Source organism: Leptinotarsa decemlineata, unplaced genomic scaffold, assembly GCF_025532065.1.
Source record: "Leptinotarsa decemlineata unplaced genomic scaffold, Ldec_3_MD MMD2_tig00026307_RagTag_RagTag, whole genome shotgun sequence".
Lineage (NCBI taxonomy): Eukaryota > Metazoa > Arthropoda > Insecta > Coleoptera > Chrysomelidae > Leptinotarsa > Leptinotarsa decemlineata.
This window is the reverse complement of record NW_027412681.1, coordinates 11,695,205-11,720,384: the sequence shown is the minus strand read 5'-3', so window position 1 is coordinate 11,720,384 and position 25,180 is coordinate 11,695,205. Positions and strand designations below refer to the sequence as shown.

The 25,180-nt window shown below is 34.9% G+C and overlaps 1 protein-coding gene across 1 annotated transcript in view; it reads left to right on the top strand.

The window, feature by feature from the left end:
* LOC111507616 (senecionine N-oxygenase) overlaps window positions 1-24,345 on the top strand; it is a 41,070-nt gene extending 16,725 nt beyond the window's left edge. The window contains exons 2-5 of the mRNA XM_074180982.1: window positions 158-296; window positions 14,825-15,124; window positions 20,257-20,574; window positions 23,550-24,345. Coding sequence (XP_074037083.1) covers window positions 158-296; window positions 14,825-15,124; window positions 20,257-20,574; window positions 23,550-23,861 — 1,069 coding nt within the window. The 3' untranslated portion in view covers window positions 23,862-24,345. The remainder of the gene's footprint in view (window positions 1-157; window positions 297-14,824; window positions 15,125-20,256; window positions 20,575-23,549) is intronic.
* Window positions 24,346-25,180: the final 835 nt, after the last annotated feature.

Genomic DNA, 25,180 nt, shown 5'->3' with positions numbered 1-25,180 from the left:
TATTGAGCCATCGACATGAGACAGTCACTTGGAGCATGTCATAAAAGTCAAGTCAATTATCGAGTACTAGAACAGGAAAACTAGATATTGTTAGGATGCATTGTTGAATATATTGCCACCAGACATGAGTAAATTAACGATTTTGATTTCTTTCTAGGACTAACCTCCCAAAAGAAGTTATGGGATTTATGGACTTTCCAGTGCCAAAAGAAAAAAGGTCATATCTTCCCCGGCAAGAAATTTTGGACTTTCTGAATCAATATGCTGATGAATTCGGCTTGAGACCACTAATGAAGGTGAGAGGATAGATGAACTTTGTAGCATATCAAATGAAATATGAAATATTCAAATCGGAAACCGTAGTCGTCTTTTCAATCGATTTTACTTTCAATAAAGGTATAGTTCAAGTAAACCATACAGTGCAACCTACCTTACAAAAGCCCCCCTTTAATAATATAGTTAGGGAGCTACCTAATTTCTTTATTCAATAATAATTTCTGAAAATAAAAAATATATAATGATATATGGTCCAGTATGGTGCAGCCAAGTGTGAGGATGGGCAACGTAGTTATCAAAAGATAGAAATACAAATGCAAAGAGCCACCACAAACGTGCGGTTGGCTCCTTCTGGTGGCTCTGTGCATTTGTATTTCTATCTTTTAATAACCAAGTGTTGCCCATCCTTACACCTGGCAGTACCATATACACGTGTTTCGGCCAAAAGCCCAAAACACGTGTATATGGTTTGCCACTTTCTTGAGTGCTATGTCCGATTATTAACTTCTGTTTCTATATGAAGACACCCAATAACTTTCATATTTTCATATAATTTTTATATATATATATATATATATATATATATATATATATATATATATATATATATATATATATATATATATAATCGAACGCTTTAAAAACACTTCACTAACTTTATTCAAAAGCTTCTGATAATCCCTCTTCCGTATTATCTGTTTCACTATCACTGTCGTCATTTAAATCAATAATGAATTCATTTCCACCATTAATATGGAAGTGAAAACACAAAAATAGGGGGAAAGTCTCAGTATCGTGTGTGTCCATACTTTTCAGCAATACTCTCAAGGGCATACACTTTTTCAAATGTTTTTGTCTGTAAAACTTCAAGTGGTTGGTTTTTGATAAAGTATTCTTCAAAATTCAAATTTCATCTTTCCTTGAATTTTTATTCGGTACTCTGATGAGCTGTCGCGAATGATAGAAAGCGTTGTCACGAACTATTACCCTATTCGCATCCAAATTTGGGATCAATGTGTTTTCAAACGATTCCTCAAAAATATTAGCTTCCATGTTCTTATTATAGTCAACATTACAGTACTCAAGTTTTTTTCTACATAATTTCAAAGAATTCAGAACACATCCTTTACTTTCTCCGCAATGCACAATGATTAGTCGCGATCCTTTGTTTGCAGGCATGTTAGGCGTACACATTCTCGAATCATCAGTTCACCCTTTCGTAACTGTGTCGAGAGTATCATACTAAGATTTGACCAAATAGAAAATTCACCGTTGTTCTTGTCTATATTTAGTTATTTGTTCTAAATATTTGTTACACAATTCGACTATTCTTCTGTTTTCCATAACTTCTTGACGTTTGTTTATTATTTTAAATCTAAATCCTAGTTTCTTTATCCAATTCTGAAGAGTTTTCTCATAGCAGCTCACGTTATGCCTGTTGCTATTCAATTTCTTCCTTATGATTTCCGTTGCAGGAATCTCCTTGCAGTCATATATTGTTTTTTCAATGATTTTATTAGATGAACATCTGAAGGTTTCGGTAATCCTGTATCACATTGCGTCTTGCGTTCATGAGGTTCATTTTTCACTATTTTACGTACAGTTGAGAAAGAAATTTCGGTCAAATCTGATGTTGCTTGTAATAGTTTGTTTCCCTTGAAACTAAACTTGAGATGTAGATTCTTATACACATTGAAACATACTCTCTATGTTTCAATATTCAAATGCATCCGAATCTTGTTCACTGGTATCTCATTTTCGCATTGTTCACCATTGCTATTGGAATCACTACACTGGAAAAAATCTGTGTTGTTATCACACCCGTTATTACTATTAGTACTTGTCCAAGAACGCCATATTTTAAATAGATAACAAAACTTGTAAGTAATTATAACTGCACACTCGAATTTCAACACTCAAATCGCGATCAGTTACTGAACTGAACACGACGGCGATAACCATCCCCACATTCCCCGATTTCTATTCGACACCGTAACATAACTTCAAATTTAATTTTATGACTCTTCAGACAATCATAAAACTCGGTTAGTAAAAATTATCCAATACGAACCGCCAATTTTTCAGTCCACGTGGACTAGTTCGCTGACGGTTCATTGCTATGTATTGGTTTTTTGGCCTTTGAGAGTGCCGCCAACTTTAGGAGTGCACAATATCGTTTACTTCGAATATACATAGCCCTTATCTACCATATCTACTTCATTTAGTGGTAGGTGCTTGACATACAGGTATAGGAGAAACAGTGGACCTAGAACCGAGTCGTGGTAACACCAAACTCAACCTTCTTTAGAAGGTTGACATTTGGGACTCATTGTTCTATTATCTGACATATTCAAGACCTACAGTACGTGGACTGTTCAAAAAATAAGGTGAGTGTGTGAATTTCTCGGGCTACTCCCATTGGATTAGCGATTTCTTAATGTTGGTACACTCAGCTGTTTATCATATTCATTCTGTTGGTGAGAGCCATAAAAGTTTAAACTGTTCCGCGTGTTTGGCGATTTTCTAGTATCGACAAAAAATGGATTAAAGAATGTGAACCAAATTTTGTGTGAAAATGGAATTGAGTGCTTAAAAACATTTGAAATGTTGACAGTAACATACGGTGATTGTACTCTGAGTCGGAAAAATGTTTAAAAGTGGTACAAGCTTTTCACAGAAGGTCGAGAAGATGTGAATGATGATGCAACCGATGCAAATGTTGAGAAAGTGAAGAAAATTGTTATGGAGAATCGTAGAATCACTATTAGTAAAGTGTGAGCGTTGGAGCGTGTGACAGCAAAGTTGTAGTCCGGGAGGTAGTGTCACTTTTATAAGTCATTTTATGCACAATGCAATTCACTCATTAAAGTTGTTTCCATATACCTGAATACTAAACCGACCGTCAGACTCTCCAATAGCGGTGGTAAAGTCGAAGGAAGCTGCGGAAGATGACCTGTAATTAAAAAAAAAAGATTTTATGCACTCCATAATTTTCACAGTTCATTATTCTCAAGGTATATTCAACTAAAAAAGTCGTCAGATCTTGATCTGCGGGTGGATTGTTCGTCAGTCACGCGTAGTAACGTAATCCTGAATTTCGAAAAAAAAAGTAATAGTATGCAGAATGAAATTTTTTAGTTGACAGTTTGTAGCATAAAAACTTCAAAAATAATCGTCAGACGTTATGGAAATAGTGCGAAAGCCGTCAGTCGAACAATCGAAGTGGATCTCAGCTCTTGGAAAGAATCAAGCGCGCGGCATCTTTTGCGGTCCAACTGACGAACTTTCCACCACGTTCATGTCTTCTGACGATTATATTTATTTTTTATACTCAAAAAACTATATCTGACGACTTTTTTAGTTGAATATACCTTGAGAATAATGAACTGTGAAAATAATGCAGTGCATAAAATCACTTTTTTTTAAATTACTGGTTATCTTCCACAGCTTCCTCCGACTCTACCCACTAAGGTCGCGCGATCTGACGCTCGGTTTGGTATTTCGTAACATAAAAAATACTTCATCGATTGAATTGCATTGAGCATAAAATGACTTATAAAAAAGTGACACTACCTCCCGGACTATATCTTGTTCGTAATTTTTTTGCCAAAAACAACACTGTGATCAAGCCTCAGCCCCGTATTCACTAGATTTAGCCTCCTGCGACTCTTTCATGTTCCCAAGATTGAAGAGACTCATGAAAAGACGGTGTTTTGCGACAATTGAGGAAATGAAAACCGAATCGATGATAAAGTTCAAGGACATTTCATTCCAAGAACATTTATTGAACATGGAAGCATATATGAGCTAGAAATTTAAGTAACACTATGTCGATGGCTTTAGATAAATCATAAAACAAAAAGAGCTTATTATTTCATTTATTTTTGATTTTCACAATCGGACTTCGAATTGGGAGACCTTCGACATTTAGAGAATCGATTTGAAAATTTCAAATCGATATTTCGATTGTTTCACGAGACAATCAGAGAACAGCCTGAATCGAAAAAAATATATTTTTTAAGTGAAATCAGAGCGAGTATAGCGTCTATTGAGAAAAATACGGATCATCCTGTGGATAAATCTTTTAATGTGAGTCGCAATGTCAAAAGACATTATAATTATTTCCAGTGCATTGGCAGAGAGGCTCTTTATTCACTATCGAAGTGTTGGAGATATACAAAATGAGTTAATTGGATGTCAATGATCAACTTTATTTTTGGGACAATGTTATGTTTTGCCTCGACTTGGCTTCCGTCCAAGCAGACGAATTCCACTTGATGATTAAGTTGAACACTTGTTTGTTGGTTTTCCGTGGTTATTTTACTCCTCATCATTTTGGTTTTGTTCGAATATTTGAGAATGTTCCTGTTTCTGAGAAATGTGTGTGTCAGTAGTACATAAGATTTGTACTATTTCCGATATTTATTCTTCATGGATATTGAAACACGGGGTTTTGATTGTTCTTAAGGTTATCACTATCAATTCTGTTAAAATCTGTTTTTTCGTTAACCAGCAGTTGCCCCTCCATGGACTACAAATCTCGAAAGTCGAAACTTGTTCGAGCTGAGGACTAACGAGGTCTTACTTTCTAGCGTGTGATTCCTAACACGGCTTGGACGATAGAAAGTGAAAATCGATCGTTCGGTCTTGCGGTTGGAATCACCGGTTCGCACAGCGGTCGATTGTCTGAGTGGAGCTGACCTACCCACGTCAACCCACCAGGCTACCGTCCATCCAATTACTATCCTAGTTTTGACGATAATATTCAGTATAGATTTTTTCATTCAGTTAAATATATCCATGAAAATAATTATAAAATATTTACAATAAATTCTATTCAGGACGCGTTTCGCTACATGTTAACTTCATCAGTGACTAGTTATTGATGAAGCGTCTCAAATAAAATTAATTGTAAACATTCTATATACATTATCATGGATAGTGCTATTAGTTTCCTCCAAATAGCGGGTCGGAGTATTAATAATTCAGTCAAGCAGACTATTTTGCGACTAACAACTCTTTTTCCTTTCTTGATTTCTAAGATGTCGACGTGGTCTTGCAAGAAAACATATATGATTAATAAGAAACATTCATTCAAGAGATGAAGTGATATAGACATCAGTTACATATATAAAAATGAAATATAAGCATGAAATCTTCAAGCATTAAGATAATAATGATAAAAGAACACCACATTTCAAAAAAAAAGTTATCTTTATATAAGACAGTGGAATTAGCTGGCAAGATCCTATATGTACATGGATTATTATATATCCCCATAAAGACACTATCTAGACGCGTAACATCAAAGTTTCCAATTATGCAAAACAATGATAAATAAATAGAATCGATTTTTGCATATATCCATTGTTTGATCAATACAGTATAGATAATAATCACTTTGAATGAAAAGTAGCAATCAGAGAATTTAGCTTTCAAATACTGACAATCAACTTCGACTTAACACCCTTTATGGAGTGGTAAAGAATAGAACGAATCTATCAATTACCAGCAAAAAAATTTTTCCATTTGACACAATCGAAACGACCCATCGAATGTCAACACAACTCGTATTTTCTGCGATAACTCCACGTACTTGGATGTAAGAAAAAATAATAGTATTGGCAACACAATTTTCGAAGTATGTATTGGTGACTATTACACCATATTGCGGTAAGTCAGATATAACACAGTTGATCTGAAATACAACAATGTTCCTCACAAAGCTTTCCCTCCCTATATCAAAGGTGAAACTGACAAAATTGGCCGAATTCTCAAAAAACAGGACATGAAAACGATAAACAATCAAATTTTCACATTCCTCCGTTCCCCCAGGGTCCAAATTGTCAATGAATCCCATGCTCCGATTTCGATAGAACATATGTAGGCCAGACCAAAAGACGTTTGACGAGTAGGATATACGAACACCATCTTGATCGTCGTGAAGTAACTTGGCTTGATATCTTTTAATTTTTATTTCCGTTCAATTGTTCAATTTTTTGCCTAATTTTTATTTTACTGTAATTCAACTGAAAATTCAACTTTGGTTGAAGTTTCGTCGTATAAGGACATTTTCAAACTACTACAATATTGCAATAGTTTGAAAAAGGCATTATAGGACAAAACTGCAGTAATAACATCAGTTACGAAAAAAAGTGGTAAAAAACATAGAAAGTTTTGTTTCTCATTTTTCATGATGATCCCCTTCCAAGAAGTAACGGCTACATCCAATAATTTATTGATTTTATTTCCAGTTCTGTTATTTTCAGCATTTCATTCATCTTTATTCTGATTTTTTGTCTTCGGATATCAAATCTGTTAATACCTTTTTAGACAAAGGAGGTTCGAACCTGTAACATTTTAAAAATATAACTTGAAAATATCGTCTTCAAGATGGAAAAAATGTATTCAAGTTGGGAAGTTTGTAAATCGACACGTTATATTTATTTAATATTCGTGGTGATGCGTTTGAGAAAGAGAGAAGAAACATTTTCAATTTTTAGACAAACAACAGTGCACACCACGGCTGATGACAAGTGATCGCGCAGGTATAGACTCGCCCAACGAAATTACTATTGGATTACGATAAGCCCCTTGCCGGCCAGTGTCGTACCTATTATTGGTTTCAATAAGGGTAGCAAATGGAACATGCCTTCTTCGTAATTTCTTTTCATATTTTATTTAGTATTATAAGTAGTAGTACAGTTCATTGTGACTTATCTCAGTGACTTATCTCAGTCACTATCTGACTACAAATTTTCTTCATATTCACTGCTGCTTGTGCTCGTGCTGCTATCGTCATTTGAATTTATTATCACTGAATTCATGTATGTTTGAACGTCTGTGAATGTTTCATTTTGCCAATATTTCCGCTCTATATATCAACTACAACGCTTTTGCCGTTCCTCGAGAGTGATTTGATCGAACTCGTGCTTCGCCAGTTTTCTCATATCTTCCAGAAGTTACATTCTTTTGGAACACGTTGTTTTTAACAGTAGCCCAAATGAGTTCAATGGGGTTCAAATCCGGATGGTAGGGTGTAAGTCGCAAAATGTTATGTCCGTGTTCAAGCAGAGCATGTTAGGAAAGAACATGCTCTGCTTTTTTCGTGCAGCCACTTCACCATGTTAGCCTTCCTAGAATTTTTTTTGAGAGCTAGATTATTTTGAATATCGGTCATGACTACCGAATTCACAAGTAAATTTGGAATCAACCTTTCTCATAACGATGTACCATCCATCATCTTCAGAATCCATTTCTGAATGATAATCCTCTGATGCTGTACCCATGTCATCTCCTGCAAGGACAATAATGAGTCTTGGTCCCTCTTGGCTACGAAAATAATTGACTTTTGGTAGATACTTGATTCTCAATGATCTAATGTCCATTTTCTCTGTTGAAATGTTTATTATATTTTCAGTCCTTCTCCATTTAAAACCTATTTTCTTTAAAATTCTACGAAGAGATGTTTCGGAAGCCACAATTTCCGTTAAATTTGTTCCGTAATACGACACCCTTCCATCTTATGGAAGTCAATAATCTGTGTAATATTGGAATATCAGTTATTGGTGTTCTTTTACTAGGTGGCTTCTTTCTTGGGGTGGAAAATTGTACTTCTCCGTTATTTGCAGAAATTAATTGCTGCCCTTCTCTAACCACTCTTTCAATAGTTGTTATTGAAATACCTAATACAAAATAAAGACTTGTGTGAAAATATTTTTTGAATTTATTTAATGTTACCTGTAGCGAGAGATGTTTTATTTCTCACATTTGATAACGTATCCGACTCACATTGAACATTTTAAAAATTATTTAACGTGCCTGACTCTTGATGACTGGTTTTTTGTTAGGCGATAACATTTTTTAAGAAACAACACAAATCGATCAGACAATGCCAAACGCCAACAGCTGCAATAGCTATAGTGGAGATTACATGAAAATGAGGGGTGTGCTCGCCATCACGTTTGGCGCTTGCTGTACATATAATTGTCCCATAAATTCGAATTTACCTGATTAGGTATGACAAGAACAATAAAACAATACCAGCGAGAGTATTCAATTTCCAGAATGGAAATTAAGTCAATCACTTTTATAACTCATTAAAGTGTGATCTCAATAACCTTGTGATAAATTATTTCGAGAGCTACGCGTAGATTCTTTAGTTCATTGATGGAATATATGGAAGTAAACAAAGCATATCTGCAATAACCTCTGTCAAGAATTCGCAGCTTCAATGCAACTGATGCACTCAATGTGTCCATGAGATATCTATACGTGGGCAGATGTTAAAACAACCTTGGGAAAATATTACTGATTCTTCACGATTTGAATGAATTCCACCAGTGGCTCGGTGTTTACATTAACAAACTATACCGTATTCAGATTCAGAATATGATAATTTCAACTATCGTTTTTCAACGGGTCAATTGAAGTCAATGAAATAATAATCAAAGACAGGTTGATGCAGTTATTTGGTGGAAATGTTGGTTACTCATCCTTTTGATAGGAACACAGGAATACTTTATTTGATTACATCAAGTATCATTCTCATATATAATTCTCATATATAAAAAGATATGTACAATAACAGGAAATAGAAAGAGTATAGTTCAAGTTAACGGTATAGTGCAACCTTACTTCCAACAGCTCCCCTTTGATAATATAGTTAGGAAGCTAACTAATTTCGTATATATATATATATATATATATATATATATATATATATATATATATATATATATAATAAAAATATTTATAATAAAATACATGAGGAATATTTCGTTTATATAGATGAGTAGGAAAGTAGGGAATCAAATAACAGGGTGATGATTGAAAATACTTGTGAATACTACTTACTCATATATATATATATATATATATATATATATATATATATATATATATATATATATATATATATATATATATATGAAATCTAGAAAGGTTAATGCAGTCAAGCTGCATTAACCTTTCTCTTTGATCATTTTCATATTGATTTCAATTCAAAAGCCACCGGTAGACAGCTGTTTCAGCGTATTGGGCATCATCAGTACCGGGCAGGCGGTCCTCGATTGAAGACAAAATGAGAAAAACCAAGTAAGTACTTGATAAAAATAGCTGCGTGAACTCAGGCGGTCCTCAATTGAAGACAAAATGAGAAAAACCAAGAAAGTACTCGATAAAAATAGCATCCGAATCTTATTCACTAGTATCTCTTTTTCGCATTGTTTACCATCGCTATTGAAATCACTACACTGGAAAAAGTCTGCGTTGTTATCACAGTCGTTGTTACTATTAGTAACTGTCCAAGGTAACAAAAATTTTAAGCAATTATAACTGCACTAATATCGAATTTCAACACTCGCGATCGCGATCAGTTCCTGAACTGAACACGACGGCGATAACCATCTCCACATTCCCCGATTTTTATTCGTCACCGTAACATGACTGCAAATTTTATTTCATAACTCTTCTGCCAATAATAAAACTCGGTTAGTAAAAATTATCCAATACGAACCGCCAAGTCTGCAGTCCACGTGGACTAGTTCGCTGCCGGTTCATTTCTATGTACTAGTTTTTTGGCCTTTGAGAGTGCCGCCAACTTTAAGAGTGCACAATATCGTTTACTTCGACTATACCTAGGTATTTCTCATTCAAACCAAGATTTTTCACTTGCCGATGAAGTAAGTTTGTTGGGATTGTGATTCGATCATTTTTTATTGAAGTACAGCAAGTTTGAAGTGGGTTGGTTGCAGAGCATTTCTAGTGTTGTAAATAATGATATAATCACTCGAATCTTGGGGGTTTGTATTGGATAATTTTTACTAACCGGGTTTTATGATTGGTTGAAGAGTCATAAAATTAAATTTGAAGTCATGCTATGGTGACGAATAGAAATCGGGGAATACGGCGATGGTTATCGCCGTCGTGTCATCGATGTTCAGTTCAGGAACTGATCGCGATTTGAGTGTTGAAATTCGAGATTGGTGTAGTTATATTTACTTAAAATGTTTGTTATCTGTTTAAAATTTGACGTCCTTGGACAAGTACTAATAGCAATAACGAGTGTGATAACAACGCAGACTTATTCCAGTGTAGTGATTCCAATAGCCATGGTGAACAATGCGAAAAAGAGATACCAGTGAATACGAATCAGATGCATTTGAATATTGAAACACAGAGAGTATGTTTCAATGTAGGTATATTAGAATCTACATCTCAAGTTTGGTTTCGAGGGAAACAAACTATTATAAGCAACATCAAATTTGACCAAAACTCCTTTCATAACTGTAGGTACGTAAAGTAGTCAAAAACAAACCTTATGAACGCAAGACGCGATGTGATACAGAATTACCAAAACCTTTAGATGTTGGTATGACACTCACGACACAATTACGAAAGGGTGGGCTGATGGTTTGAGAATGTATATTACAGATATAGATGATTATCTCAATCTGTTTTACTGGTATAGGTAGGTAATTGGGCAAGTTTTTCGAATTTGTCGATTTTATTCACTTGACTATCGATAAAATTAATGATTGACATCATTTTGCAATTTTCCATAAACCGTCTTATACGGACATGATACATAATAATTCTTTGATACCAGAAGCGGTGTAAGCCGTGGATGGTGCGGGCCACCACACGAACGCCTCGCGTTCCAAAGCCAAAAATAAAATTATAAAAACTAGGAAAAATTCAAAACTATAAGTATGCCTGTTTTTTTTATAATTAATACATTACGAAATTCACAACCTAAAGATATTCCACTCTTCGGCGCACCAAAGCATATGAATGAAAAATTCGTGAATATATTTCGTTCCCTTTTAAACTATTTTATATTACAAAATTAATTAACTGAAAAATTCTCATCGTTGTTGTTTCTGATCATTCATTTTTATTCACGTTTTTATTCACACGTTAAAAGGTAAGACCTCATTAGTCCTTAGCTCGCACAAGTTTCTCAACTTCTGAGAGTTGTCGTTCGTATGCGGGCTGATTAACGAAAAAACAGATTTTATTCAGTCTCGTAGCATTACTTGGCGTTAAGCTGCTATGGTGGGAAATCTCCAAGCGGAGACCTCGGGACTTCCTCTTACTAGAAAGCCAATCAAAGTATCGCATGGAGATGCAGTCTCGCTTCAAGTTCCTATATTATAGTTTCCAAAAGTATTTGATGTGAGAATAAATAATAGTGCTAGATAGTTTTAAAACGAAACCACTGATTGAAACGAAAATTCGATATTGTTAAGAGTATGTACAATAACATTTTTACTTTGAGTTAATGCTGCAACCAGAACAGTCTGCAAATGACCAACTCCTCGGCAACTTACAGCAGACGTGACGTGTTTGGGCTTATTTTAGAGATCTCAATGTCAGTGACTTCGTCTGGGGTTTTACTACGGCAACCTAAACAATATGTTTCTTTATTATTTTTGAGTCGGGATTTTTTATTTTCAATTTGTTGTTTAATATTCCAAAACGGTATGAGAGTAAACATTTTGGTGGGTTTTTCTTAATGAGTAGACAATTTTTTTTTAATTTTATAAACCCTTGCGCTGCCACTGCTTGACATATAGCTGAATACTTCCAAATTCTCAATTCAGTTAGATGAGTCCACTTTACCAACCAACGAAGCATTGTTGTTGTCATACGTGAGGTTTATTAAAAATTAAAAAATATATCAAGAACTAATATTTGCCAGAAATTTAGAGACGATACAAAAGGATAAATCATAGATTTATCCTACCTTTATTTTTTCTCTCATTCTCTTATTTGTGAAAACATTCCCACCAGAGTATCCATCGTATACGAAATATTTTGAATTTCATTAGTTCGGACTTCCATTGTCTGAAATTAGATAAAATGATTTGAAATCCCTGAAAAAATCTGTGAAAAAAACGTATATGACTACTAAGAAACATTCATACAAGAGATGAAGTGATATAGACATCAGTTACATATATAAAAATGAAATATAAGCATGAAATCTTCAAGCATTAAGATATTAATGATAAAAGAACACCACATTTCAAAAAAAGTTATCTTTATATAAGACAGTGGAATTAGCTGGCAAGATCCTATATCTACATGGATTATTATATATCCCCATAAAGACACTATCTAGACGCGTAACATCAAAGTTTCCAATTATGCAAAACAATGATAAATAAATAGAATCGATTTTTGCATATATCCATTGTTTGATCAATACAGTATAGATAATTAATCACTTTGAATGAAAAGTAGCAATCAGAGAATTTAGCTTTCAAATACTGACAATCAACTTCGACTTAACACCCTTTATGGAGTGGTAAAGAATAGAACGAATCTATCAATTCAAGTTCCTATATTATATTTTCCAAAAGTATTTGATGTGAGAATAAATAATAGTGCTAGATAGTTTTAAAACGAAAGCACTGATTGAAACGAAAATTCGATATTGTTAAGAGTATGTACAATAACATTTTTACTTTGAGTTAATGCTGCAACCAGAACAGTCTGAAAATGACCAACTCCTCGGCAACTTACGGCAGACGTGACGTGTTTGGGCTTATTTTAGAGATCTCAATGTCAGTGACTTCGTCTGGGGTTTTACTACGGCAACCTAAACAATATGTTTCTTTATTATTTTTGAGTCGGGATTTTTTATTTTCAATTTGTTGTTTAATATTCCAAAACGGTATGAGAGTAAACATTTTGGTGGGTTTTTCTTAATGAGTAGACAATTTTTTTAAATTTTATAAACCCTTGCGCTGCCACTGCTTGACATATAGCTGAATACTTCCAAATTCTAAATTCAGTTAGATGAGTCCACTTTACCAACCAAAGAAGCATTGTTGTTGTCATACGTGAGGTTTATTAAAAATTAAAAAATATATCAAGAACTAATATTTGCCAGAAATTTAGAGACGATACAAAAGGATAAATCATAGATTTATCCTACCTTTATTTTTTCTCTCATTCTCTTATTTGTGAAAACATTCCCACCAGAGTATCCATCGTATACGAAATATTTTGAATTTCATTAGTTCGGACTTCCATTGTCTGAAATTAGATAAAATGATTTGAAATCCCTGAAAAAATCTGTGAAAAAAACGTATATGACTACTAAGAAACATTCATACAAGAGATGAAGTGATATAGACATCAGTTACATATATAAAAATGAAATATAAGCATGAAATCTTCAAGCATTAAGATATTAATGATAAAAGAACACCACATTTTAAAAAAAGTTATCTTTATATAAGACAGTGGAATTAGCTGGCAAGATCCTATATCTACATGGATTATTATATATCCCCATAAAGACACTATCTAGACGCGTAACATCAAAGTTTCCAATTATGCAAAACAATGATAAATAAATAGAATCGATTTTTGCATATATCCATTGTTTGATCAATACAGTATAGATAATAATCACTTTAAATGAAAAGTAGCAATCAGAGAATTTAGCTTTCAAATACTGACAATCAACTTCGACTTGACACCCTTTATGGAGTGGTAAAGAATAGAACGAATCTATCAATTCAAGTTCCTATATTATATTTTCCAAAAGTATTTGATGTGAGAATAAATAATAGTGCTAGATAGTTTTAAAACGAAAGCACTGATTGAAACGAAAATTCGATATTGTTAAGAGTATGTACAATAACATTTTTACTTTGAGTTAATGCTGCAACCAGAACAGTCTGCAAATGACCAACTCCTCGGCAACTTACAGCAGACGTGACGTGTTTGGGCTTATTTTAGAGGTCTCAATGTCAGTGACTTCGTCTGGGGTTTTACTACGGCAACCTAAACAATATGTTTCTTTATTATTTTTGAGTCGGGATTTTTTATTTTCAATTTGTTGTTTAATATTCCAAAACGGTATGAGAGTAAACATTTTGGTGGGTTTTTCTTAATGAGTAGACAATTTTTTTAAATTTTATAAACCCTTGCGCTGCCACTGCTAGACATATAGCTGAATACTTCCAAATTCTCAATTCAGTTAGATGAGTCCACTTTACCAACCATCGAAGCATTGTTGTTGTCATACGTGAGGTTTATTAAAAATTTAAAAATATATCAAGAACTAATATTTGCCAGAAATTTAGAGACGATACAAAAGGATAAATCATAGATTTATCCTACCTTTATTTTTTCTCTCATTCTCTCATTTGTGAAAACATTCCCACCAGAGTATCCATCGTATACGAAATATTTTGAATTTCATTAGTTCGGACTTCCATTGTCTGAAATTAAATAAAATGATTTGAAATCCCTGAAAAAATCTGTGAAAAATTAAAAAGATTAGCTGAAAAATAACAATTATATTAAGCAAAAAAACTGAAATTACAATAATATTAAATGTGAGCAACAACCAAAAAATCAAAAAAGTGAACTATTAACAAGAAATGATCAAATTGAATAGTTTCATAACTTCTCATATAAACGGAAACTACATAACAAAAACGCAGTTGTCCAGGTTATTACCGTGCATGATTCACCAGACTCATGTTGCCAAGCAATTCACTCAATGAACTTGTTCTATTTCTAGTTCAACTCCATGGTCACGGACATCAGTCCGCTAGAAAATGATCGTTGGCAAGTGACCTACGTCAACAAACCAACCAAGGAAATAATTGTTGATAAGTATGACGCTGTCATGATTTGTAATGGCCACTACAATGATCCTGTTATACCAAAAATAGAAGGGCAAGACAAGTTCACCGGAAAAATAGAGCACAGTTGCACTTACAGATGTCCAGAACCATACGAGGGAAAGAGAGTTTTGGTCGTTGGTGCTGGACCATCTGGGTTGGATGTAACACTTCACATGGCGAGAGTGGCTGAAACTGTGAGTAAATTATTCTATCTTGAGAACACCAAATTTTATCGATTGATGTGAATTTTGAAAATGTAAATTATTCAAAATCGTAATTAATGAATGAAGTGTGTGTATTTTCTATAATGTTATCCAATTTGGTACTGAAGAGCCTTAGGGCAAGTGTCTTAAGGCGAAACATCGGTGTATACCAGTGAGGGTGACAGTGTTCTATGTGAGTACAATTTATTACCATTCATTCAAAGTAGAACTCATGTGAATGATATTCTTATGAGATTCTTATTCCACAACAAATGTTTCAAATACAAGCAGAGTAGAGAAAAGTATCTTCTGTATAATTCAGTGTTCATATAGAAGTATTTGTTTCGAAAGAATTATTTTCTTTCGTGTAATTTAATGTTTATATGAAAGTAGCTGTTTCAGGAGGACTTTCTTTCAGTTTGTGTCTGAAAGTTACTTCTTTGAATGATCTACACATTCATGTATAGAGTTTCAAGTTGATTACTTCCTTCCTTTCTTTGGAAGATTCTCTCATCCCTTTTTTTGTACCAGATGGAGTAGTAGAAAGCCAAAAACTTTCTTTCCCAAAAAAAAAAAAAAAAAAAAAAAAAACAAAAAGTAAATTATCTGTTTTCCAATGTCTCTGTGCTTGATTATTACTATCAAGTTCATCTGTGACTACTGCATCATGTAACAAATTTTCAACCAATAAGTAATTAAATATTCGAAATGTTGCCGGCAGAACATTTTGAAAACATGTTTGTTTATACTTGCGTGAAATTATGAGCAGGGCACGATTCTGAAGTCAAAACGCGGCGATCACTTTTCATTCGAAAATGTGGTCCTTCAAAGATCAACAGAAGGTCATATTCTACCTTCTTTTTTGCACCACAAAATGATTGTAACTGACATGATTTTATTCGTCCCTCTTTTCAGCACAAATTCATGATGAAAAATATATATTTTGTCAGAACTGTTTTCTGACACTTTAGGAATTAGACGTCGAAAGGTAAAACCTCATTAGTCCTTAGCTCACACAAATTTCGACTTTTGAGAGTTGTCGTTCGTAGGGGGCGACAACTAGTTAAGGGAAAATCAGATTTTAACAGTTTATTGTGGAACTGACGACTGCTTCGTTAAAATATTACAAATTCGAAAGGAATATAAATTAATTCAATTGTTTTTCGATACCATATTCTAACAAGAAGGAGGAATTTAGGAAATAAGTCAACTGTCGCTCATACTCCAATTTATGGGCCAAGTGAGTACTCATGATTAGAAAATGTATATTTTCTCCTCCGATCGAATTAAGAGATATGTATCAATCATAGAAGTGACATTTTTAATGGCTAGGCATTAAAAATAACTTTTTCTGTTGCATAAGCACCGGACCAAAAAATTATTTATTGACCAAACAAATAACAAAACAAAATTACAGTAAGTTTATTTTCGTGAAAAATATAAGTGAAGGAATATACTTCCAAAGAGAACGACAAAATTCAGAAGTTAATTATAATTTCAACTCGTAACATCAATAATCAAATCAAAACACATAACATAGCACAGAACAAGACCAACCCAACACAGAACATAATAAAAATGTAAGTATATAAAGTTCTATGATGATTATGGTTGCTGCAGTTTCGTAAGAATGTATCATCTTTCCCTCCTACCGATTTCCTCGAGTCTTTGAAATCCTCTAGATACTCGTTAGGACAACAAGAGGATTGTTCTGAATTCTTGGGGTTCTTGTTGAATACTCTTCGTGGGCAAAACAATAGCAGAATCAATACTCCTGACCGCTCTGGATTGAATGATTCCATACAGTTATCTCGTCTTGTGTTTGTAAATCTTTTGCTGGAAAAATCCTTACTTGTTTACTTTGTAGTAAATGTTCAAGAGATAACGAAAACGTATGTGAATTTCTGGAACTTTATCCAGCAAGTCCTAATATGACTAATAACCCGTCCGTGCAAAGCTGATTGATAAATCATCTGAAAATGGAATTTTTAACAGGTGATGATTGACTGTATTGCCAAACATGCGCCAAAATTACTGACTGTTGTCAGGAAATAAGTATAGCTGAGGCACCTGTCAATCTAATAATAACATTGATGCTCTTCAAACAAGACAACCTCTGGCGGAAGCACCAAACTCTTTCGAAGGTTCGAAATAGATGAACACTTCGATCTAGCAGACCACTATTATCTATAATATTCATGCAGTCATTGTTCACTGTGGTTCTGGCGTTGAATTTGGTCATTATTACGCCTTGGTCAAAGACGAAACGGACTGGTTTAAGTTTGAGAATAATCCTGTCACGAAGTGTTCTGGCAATGTATTGAATTTATTGGAGCCTCTGGAGACACTACATTTTTGTTTTATGAGAGAGGATATCGGCAGATCAAGATCTTCAGATGATATGGTGCTGCAGGTTTCCGGGTTTTCCTGCAGCTGAAAAAACAAATGCGCCACTGGAATCAATGAAGTCGCCCCGGAGCGCCAATTAATTTTTATTGTTGTTTTATAATTTCACAAATAAAGACTAATTTCATTATGGTTGCTGTGGATATTTATATATAATAATGTACTAAGAATTTCCCAACATTACTCCAATGGCTTGAAAATCCGTTTTGCCTTTTGTAATCATGTGTACTTATCTTCAATTTCATTTCGTTTGAATATTACTGGAGTTTTTTCCCAACACCAAATCGTTATTTTTAACACCTCAACATGTGTTTCAATTACCAAGTGATCATCTTCAAAGAGGAAGATTAAAAGATTAAAATATTCATTACTACACCAAAGGTTCCAAACAGTGCATCATAAGTTCATTTCGTTTTCTTAAAAAACTACAAAGAATCGGAGAAAAAATTATATATTTCACACAGCAGGAAAACAGTTTCACTGCTCTGGGTACTAGCCGCGGCACCAGATCTGATACTCTGTCTAGTTGAATAAATAACTGTTTTAGACGATTCAATATGGATGATACATGATATGACGTTGAAAATCGATTGAATTAATGTGAACCTCATTCGAATATTTAAGCTATGTAGTCTCACCAACGTAAATGTTCAACCTTAAATATGTCACTTGCACATTAAATTATTAGAAAACAGCTTCGAAATCTTCTGCCGGCAACATTACGACAATTTCATAGGATGTAAAAAATTGCAAAATTCAATGAAGTCACACATTATACTTTTTGTTATATTATCTAGCAGTGAAATGGAAATATTAAAAATGTATATATTTCATACCTATTAACAGAACGAGGTTAACTTTTATTCATTTCAAAAACAATACATTGTTGCTTACTTCATACAATTTCTTGTTATTGGCACCTTCCAAAGCTATCTTTGGCAAATGTTCTAAATGTATTGCTATCTATATATATTAGCATTGAATGAACAATTTATTGTTAGATTCTCATTGAACCCTCTGTACAGTCGGAACAAGGGAAGATGTCACATGCATAATCGATAAAATATGAGATGAAACACTTTTATGAACTTGCAATCCAACACTGGACAGCGCGGTTTCGACCCGACAAGGTATCATCAGCGCTAGGCTGAAGTTTAAGAAAAAGAACCATCCTAGAAACAAAGACGATCACATCCTCCCCTATGTAGACGCATCTATCGGATTGACAAAACTCAATCAGAACTCAATCATGGATTCATTTTTTTTAACCATCTATGGGTTTGACAAACATGAGAAGAATTGGTAAGACACTAATTGATCGTGATTTCGGAAAATATTTTCAAAAGAATTGTTATTCCAAAAATCTGGTCGAAAAGACTTCGGCTACATGAAAACAAAAGCTCCGCAAGGAAGAGAAGCTGTCAAAACCCATGCTAGACATTTTTTACATCTCATAGCACTAACGAAGACGATACGAAGAATTGGGTCTGAGTACATCAGAATCTGCTTCAGATTCATAGCAGCCTCACAAGAACCAAGTCACCAAATACGGAAAAAACTCAAAGAATCGCATCGTGAGTGTGACGAATTCTCTAAGGATCAAATCAAGAGTCCGTATGATATACACACGAAGAACACCAAACGAGGAGAAACCAGCAGGGAATAGTAGAACATATTTGGACACACCAACATAACATCAAGTCCTCCGAAAATCAAATCATACACAGGAAAGAACATTGGTTGTAAATGAATTTGAAGAAACTGCGTACCTGTTGAACAACGACACATTCATCCAAGTTGGTTTGGAGATCCGCAACGAATGGAAATTATTATTATCTTTCACAACCAATTCATCCAAATTTTTCGGTTTTGGTATTCTTAAGACTTCTGTATCTGTATCTGTAGAGAAGGGAGGGTGAGTGTAAGCCCACATCTCTTACGCCACATTTGACCCATTATACATCCTCCCGAGGAGTTTTCCTCCTAGGTCATTGTCCATCCTGTCTTTCCAAGAAGGTGGACAGGTCAATGGGAGACATCTCATTTATATCGGTAGCTGTAGGCCAAGACTCGCCGAACACACACTCTCTTATTGACGATAACTCCGAGCACTCGCATAGGACATGCCTGACAGTCTCATCTTCCTGTTCATAAATCGTACATAAAGATGTCTCCACTAGCCCCATATTATGGAGGTGTTTCCTTAATTAATAGTGGCCGATCAGAAATCCTACTGTTAAGCGTAGATTTTTCCTGGTCATAGCCAGATATTTCTTCGGCACCAGCTTCTCAGGTCGCCACTCTAGTACTAGCCCTGAGGTAACACGGTGTCTATTCAAGGCTAATGGGGCTTGTCTGTTGTCAATGCAGATTGTTATGTTTTTGCCTGAAATTCCTTTCCTGGTTATTTCTTTTGTAGCGATTGAGATACCAGCCAGTCCTCTTTGGACCACGCTGATATTTTTCCCATTCCCCACTTAATCCTTAGGTTTAGTGATCTGGAGTACCCTCCACATCCTGAGCCTTCTTTGGATTTTGAGCCATCTGATTCTCAATACTTTTATCATTTCGTGTTTTTTTTAGATTTCACATCCCATAATACTTTTTTAGACGAAATGGAAGTTGCAACAAGAACCAATGAACATTCCCAACAACAATTGAACAAATGTCGAGATTACACATCCGAATGACTGAGAAAATCAATTATCTTCTTTTAGGTTGCCTTCAGTCATCATTCAGAAGAAGCTAGGAATAGCCCATTTCCAAAAAACGTCCAACAAAAACCAGACATTAAGCGCATCATAAGCAGTGATGAAGTTGAATTCGTTGACGACACTTGTTGTGGTTTCGACGTCATAATATTTTGTACGGGATACAACTACAGCTTTCCATTTCTCAATGAATCTTGTGGGATAAGAATAGATGACAATTACATACAACCACTGTATAAACACATGATCAATATTTGCAAACCAACAATGTGTTTCATTGGTGTTCCGTTCAACGTATGCACTTTCATGATGTTTGACCTACAGGTAAGTTCCTCACCAGTTACATTATTTGAACCGTGATTGAAAAGGTGTTGAGACAGATACAATAAATTCAAGCATTCTACTTAATGAAGAATGGTTGCAACTTGTTTTATTCGCGTAAAATTGGTTGTAGGTATTTCAGGGGTTTCATGACACGGAACATTGCTATTTGTCATTTAACATTAAGAAGAAGACATGTAATTACTGTACTGTACTTCAAAATTATATGAAAAATTACTGCCGCTTAAATTTTAATCATTTGACTTGGTTCCAATTTAGCTTGACTTAATCTATATGGCGATAGTTTTTTTTTCTAATCGTTCCGCTTTCAAAAATGGATTTATATAAAAAAAATTCATAAAGTTGTTCAAACATTCGATTTAATGAGAAATGACCATTTTGTTTTGCAGATTTAAATTCCTCAGGCAATATATTCCATTACATTTAAAAATGAAATTTGAAACTTCTAGTTTATATTTAGGAACCATATCGCATAAGGATTTCATTTGGAGCGTATGTATTTTTTCTGATGGTAACTCTGTATACTTGTCGGCTGTCATGTATAGATGATGTTATTTGTCGTTTGGGAATCGATACATTGTATTTATTCTCTCGTTCAAATCAATAAAGATTTTTTGCAGGCATGGATTTTTTCTAAATGGGGTACCTACTCCGTGTATTTGTCATTAGTGCCAGTTGTCATATGGAGTTGAAGTTTATACTGTCCATTTGTGAAATTCATTTGCGGTATTCATTTTCTATCAGAGGAGACAACGGGGTGATCAGTCATCGATTTACACTATTGACAAATTACTAGAATAGCCAACTCATAAAAGTACATACGCTTCAAATTTTGATTATTAATCAAATTTTCAAAGCGAAATTAGTATAGAAAAAACTATAAGAATACGTCACATTCTATCAGAACCAAATGAAATAACTGAAATTTGCGAGACAGTAATTTTTCATGTGAATTCAGAGTTAAAACTGTATTTTCCTATCGAATGACTTCAAATTTTATCGCGTTAACATTATGGAAAGATTGTTTGCCATCCAAGTGTTCAGTCTTTGTTTGGCAAAGCCTAAAGTGATCCCAATTACAGGTTCTGGTTCGATGAAGCTGCTTGCAGCACCCTCCTTTGCAAGGAGGTCAGCAGCCTCATTGCCTTCCAGGCCAATATGGCCAGAAATCCAGACCAGAGACAATCCGTTAAGTCTTCCTATCGAAGAGAGTCGTTTTTGTCAATCTGCTACCAATTTAGACGTTGCTCGGTAGGAGCCAAGAGCTTCCAACGCCGCTTGACTGTCCGAGAATATTGTATTATAGTTACAACACAAAAATGTAGAATGTTTATATGAAACTATTTGTTTCGAGAGGGCTTTTCCTTCCAGTACGTACCTATGTATCTGAAAGTAACTTGTTTGCATAATCTAGGTTAGGTTAGGTTAGGTCCAAAGTGAGTGGGTCTATTCGACCCTCCACCGCAAATCGCAAGGGTTTATTGTGGCTCACACCTATTCACACTCGGCCAAATAAACCCAGCTTCTTAACGGAGCCGATTAGTTAGTATGGTGAGTGGTATTTCAGGTCAGACGGTAAGAGTACGGCTCTACCTAACTCTAAAGACCTGATTCGGTCCCCAGCGGAGCAGGCACAAAGTATATGCTCTTTTAATGAGGTGGTCGGATAATCACGTTGCAAGATTCCCACCTTGATACCCAGGACGACCTTTCTATATAAGGGTTTTTGCACGTCAGCTACACCTGACGATGCCTTAGATTCAGCCGTGCAGGACTTTTTCGCCTCTGGTTTTCAAGTGAATCATCACTTGAGCTCAAACGTTTGCTAACCTGCTCATGGGGAGTTTGTTCTCCCACCTGAGACAGATCCTGCATACGCCGCTCAAGAATTTGGTGCAAGGAGGTTTTATAAGGTACCCCGCTCTTGAGGAGACGACTCGGTCGTTTCCTGGCTGCACCACCAAAGCTTTTTTTTTGAGGTTCCGTTGTTGGATCAGGAGTTAGGGAGTTGAGAAGCTCTCGCTCCTGAACTAAATTTACAGGGAGATCAGTTGGAGTCGTAAAGTCGACATCCATCTCCTCTGTAGACTAGCTCCTGAACTAAATTTACAGGGAGGCCCGTTGGAGTCGTGTACTCGACGAGTCGTAGACTCGCTCCTGAACTAAATTTATAGGGAGGTCAGTTGAAGTCGTAAACTCGACATCCATCTCCTCTGTAGAGGAAATGGGGCAGCGGAGCTACGTGGAAGCAGGCATCCGATGACCGGTTTGCTCAACCCCCACATGCACAGTGGTTCAGGCAGTGAAAGATGAACATGAAATGAAATCCATAACTTCTCTTTTCTCCAACACTCCCTTCTGAAAATAAACCCCTTTCAATTTATTATACGAGGTTCTTATGGTAGAGATTGAATCAAATAAGCGTATGGATGTCATTACGTACTGTCACTGTGACATGATTATATTCAACTCATCCGTGACAAAAAGTCGTGATATTATGAAAGAATTGAGGGCATCATCTTGTGATATTATTCAGATTGGTGCTGAAGAGGCAATAAGATAGGTCCGCCATTGAGGATGACGGTGTTCCATGTAAGTGAAATATGGCTTTCATTCACCATATCGTGTAGCGTTCATATGAATGATATCTGAACCAATTCCATAACGAATGTTTGGAGTACAAACTGAATAAGAAAAAGTGGTTTTCCACATTTTTTTATAGAGATGGAGAAGTAGGAAGCATTAACCTTCCTTTTCCATAAACTAATCTCTCCTGAAAACATACATCTTTTAATAACTAGAACCAACCGTAATTGTACTCAGAATGCCTAACAAGTTCACCACATTACAAGAACAACCACCATCAAGAACCACCTTAATAGAGAAACCCAGCTCTTAAAGCGTACAATCAAATTTGAAGCAATAGAATATTATCATTTATTATCCAACAATTTCAGGCCCACTATTTCTCCAAGGTCCTCGATGGCTCGCTACGTTTGCCCTCCACGGAAGAGATGGAAATTGAAACGAAAAAAGATATGGATGCACGATGGGCCAAAGGCTATACAAAAAGACAGGCTCATATGATGGGGGACATCCAAGAAGCGTATTATGAAGAACTCTCAGAAGGGGCAGAAACATTTACTATTGCACCTGTTTATGTCAAACTGAGAAATCTAAGCGTGGAAAACTTGTATAAAAACCTACTCAACTTCAGGGAAGATGAGTACCAAATTCTTGATGATGACAATTATATTAAAGTGGCATAAGATTTAATGACCAGTATTCTCCGGTTATACTTCACCAAGTGTGCAGTTGCTAGAATGTTATTCAGGAAACTTTGATTCCATATTATATTTCCATAATGACAGTATTGATAGACGACTTTTGGGTGTTTTTAAGTGAGTATATTTGCGATGTCTAGTAACACAACAGAAAAAAAGACTATATACTCACGTACGATTTTCGCATTCTTTCAACCACATGCTTGTCTAGACAAGAACCAGAGATAAAAAGACTGGCCTTGAATGAAATATGTTTGATAGAAAACAAGAACAGATTTATTGTTTTTATTCTGATATCTATTTTATTATTGTTTTATATTTTTTGAACAATTTATAACTGAATATGCGCATTCTTTAGATTATTTATTATATGTTAAGACTCGCATGTATTATTACTATTAGTTATTGTACCTATTGTACAAAATATATAGGAGTGTTTCTTTCATGCAATAAAGTTACCAAAGTTCAATACTATGTTTTCCTACTACCTACTAGAGTAACAGTACAAATTTTTGGAGTTACGTCGCATGCCAACGGCGATCTTCGACTTCTCAATAAGCTAAAAATAAAGTTTTTTGTAAATCCATCTGAAATGGAAATTTTGACGTACCAAAAATTTTTCCAAACATATTTGATACATATAAACCTAGCTACCTTTACAATTGACGATAATCGAATTCAAGAGTTACTATGAACCTAAGATTTGGCCGACGGTGAATTATTGAGTATGGTCGTTTTTGTGGTTTCCGCTAGTTTTCAAAATTTTGCGTATTAAAGTATTGAAGTAAAAACTCGGCTAAACCATTTTACTCTACAGAACTTAAATCTCTAATTAAATTTCAGTGTTGAAATCTGTGGTTTACTCGCCTACAAAGTATGTCAACAAATTAGGTCAGAATAGAAATCTTCCAGATAATTTTTTGATGTGATCCCTTTTTCAATGTTCAGATGATATTTAAAAAAGTTACTACTCAGATGCCCTTTTGAAATGTCTAAACAAACTACCAGCCATTATTGAGGTTAAAAATGATGATTACAACACAAGGGGGCAGCAAAATCATGACATGAAAATTCACGGCGCATGCCAAAACTACCTGCCACGATTCGATCATGCATGCTGTTATTTATTACCAAAAAGTGGGGATACTAGGACTACTGGTTCTTTCAGCATTTTACTTGTGGTCCTGCGAAAATTCATTCGCTTTCTCTGTTCGATAAAAATATTTAGAGCAAAAGACAGCGAATGACCTCTGGTGGAAATGATTCAATCTGGATTGAAGTTAGCGAAAACAAAACTCACCTAT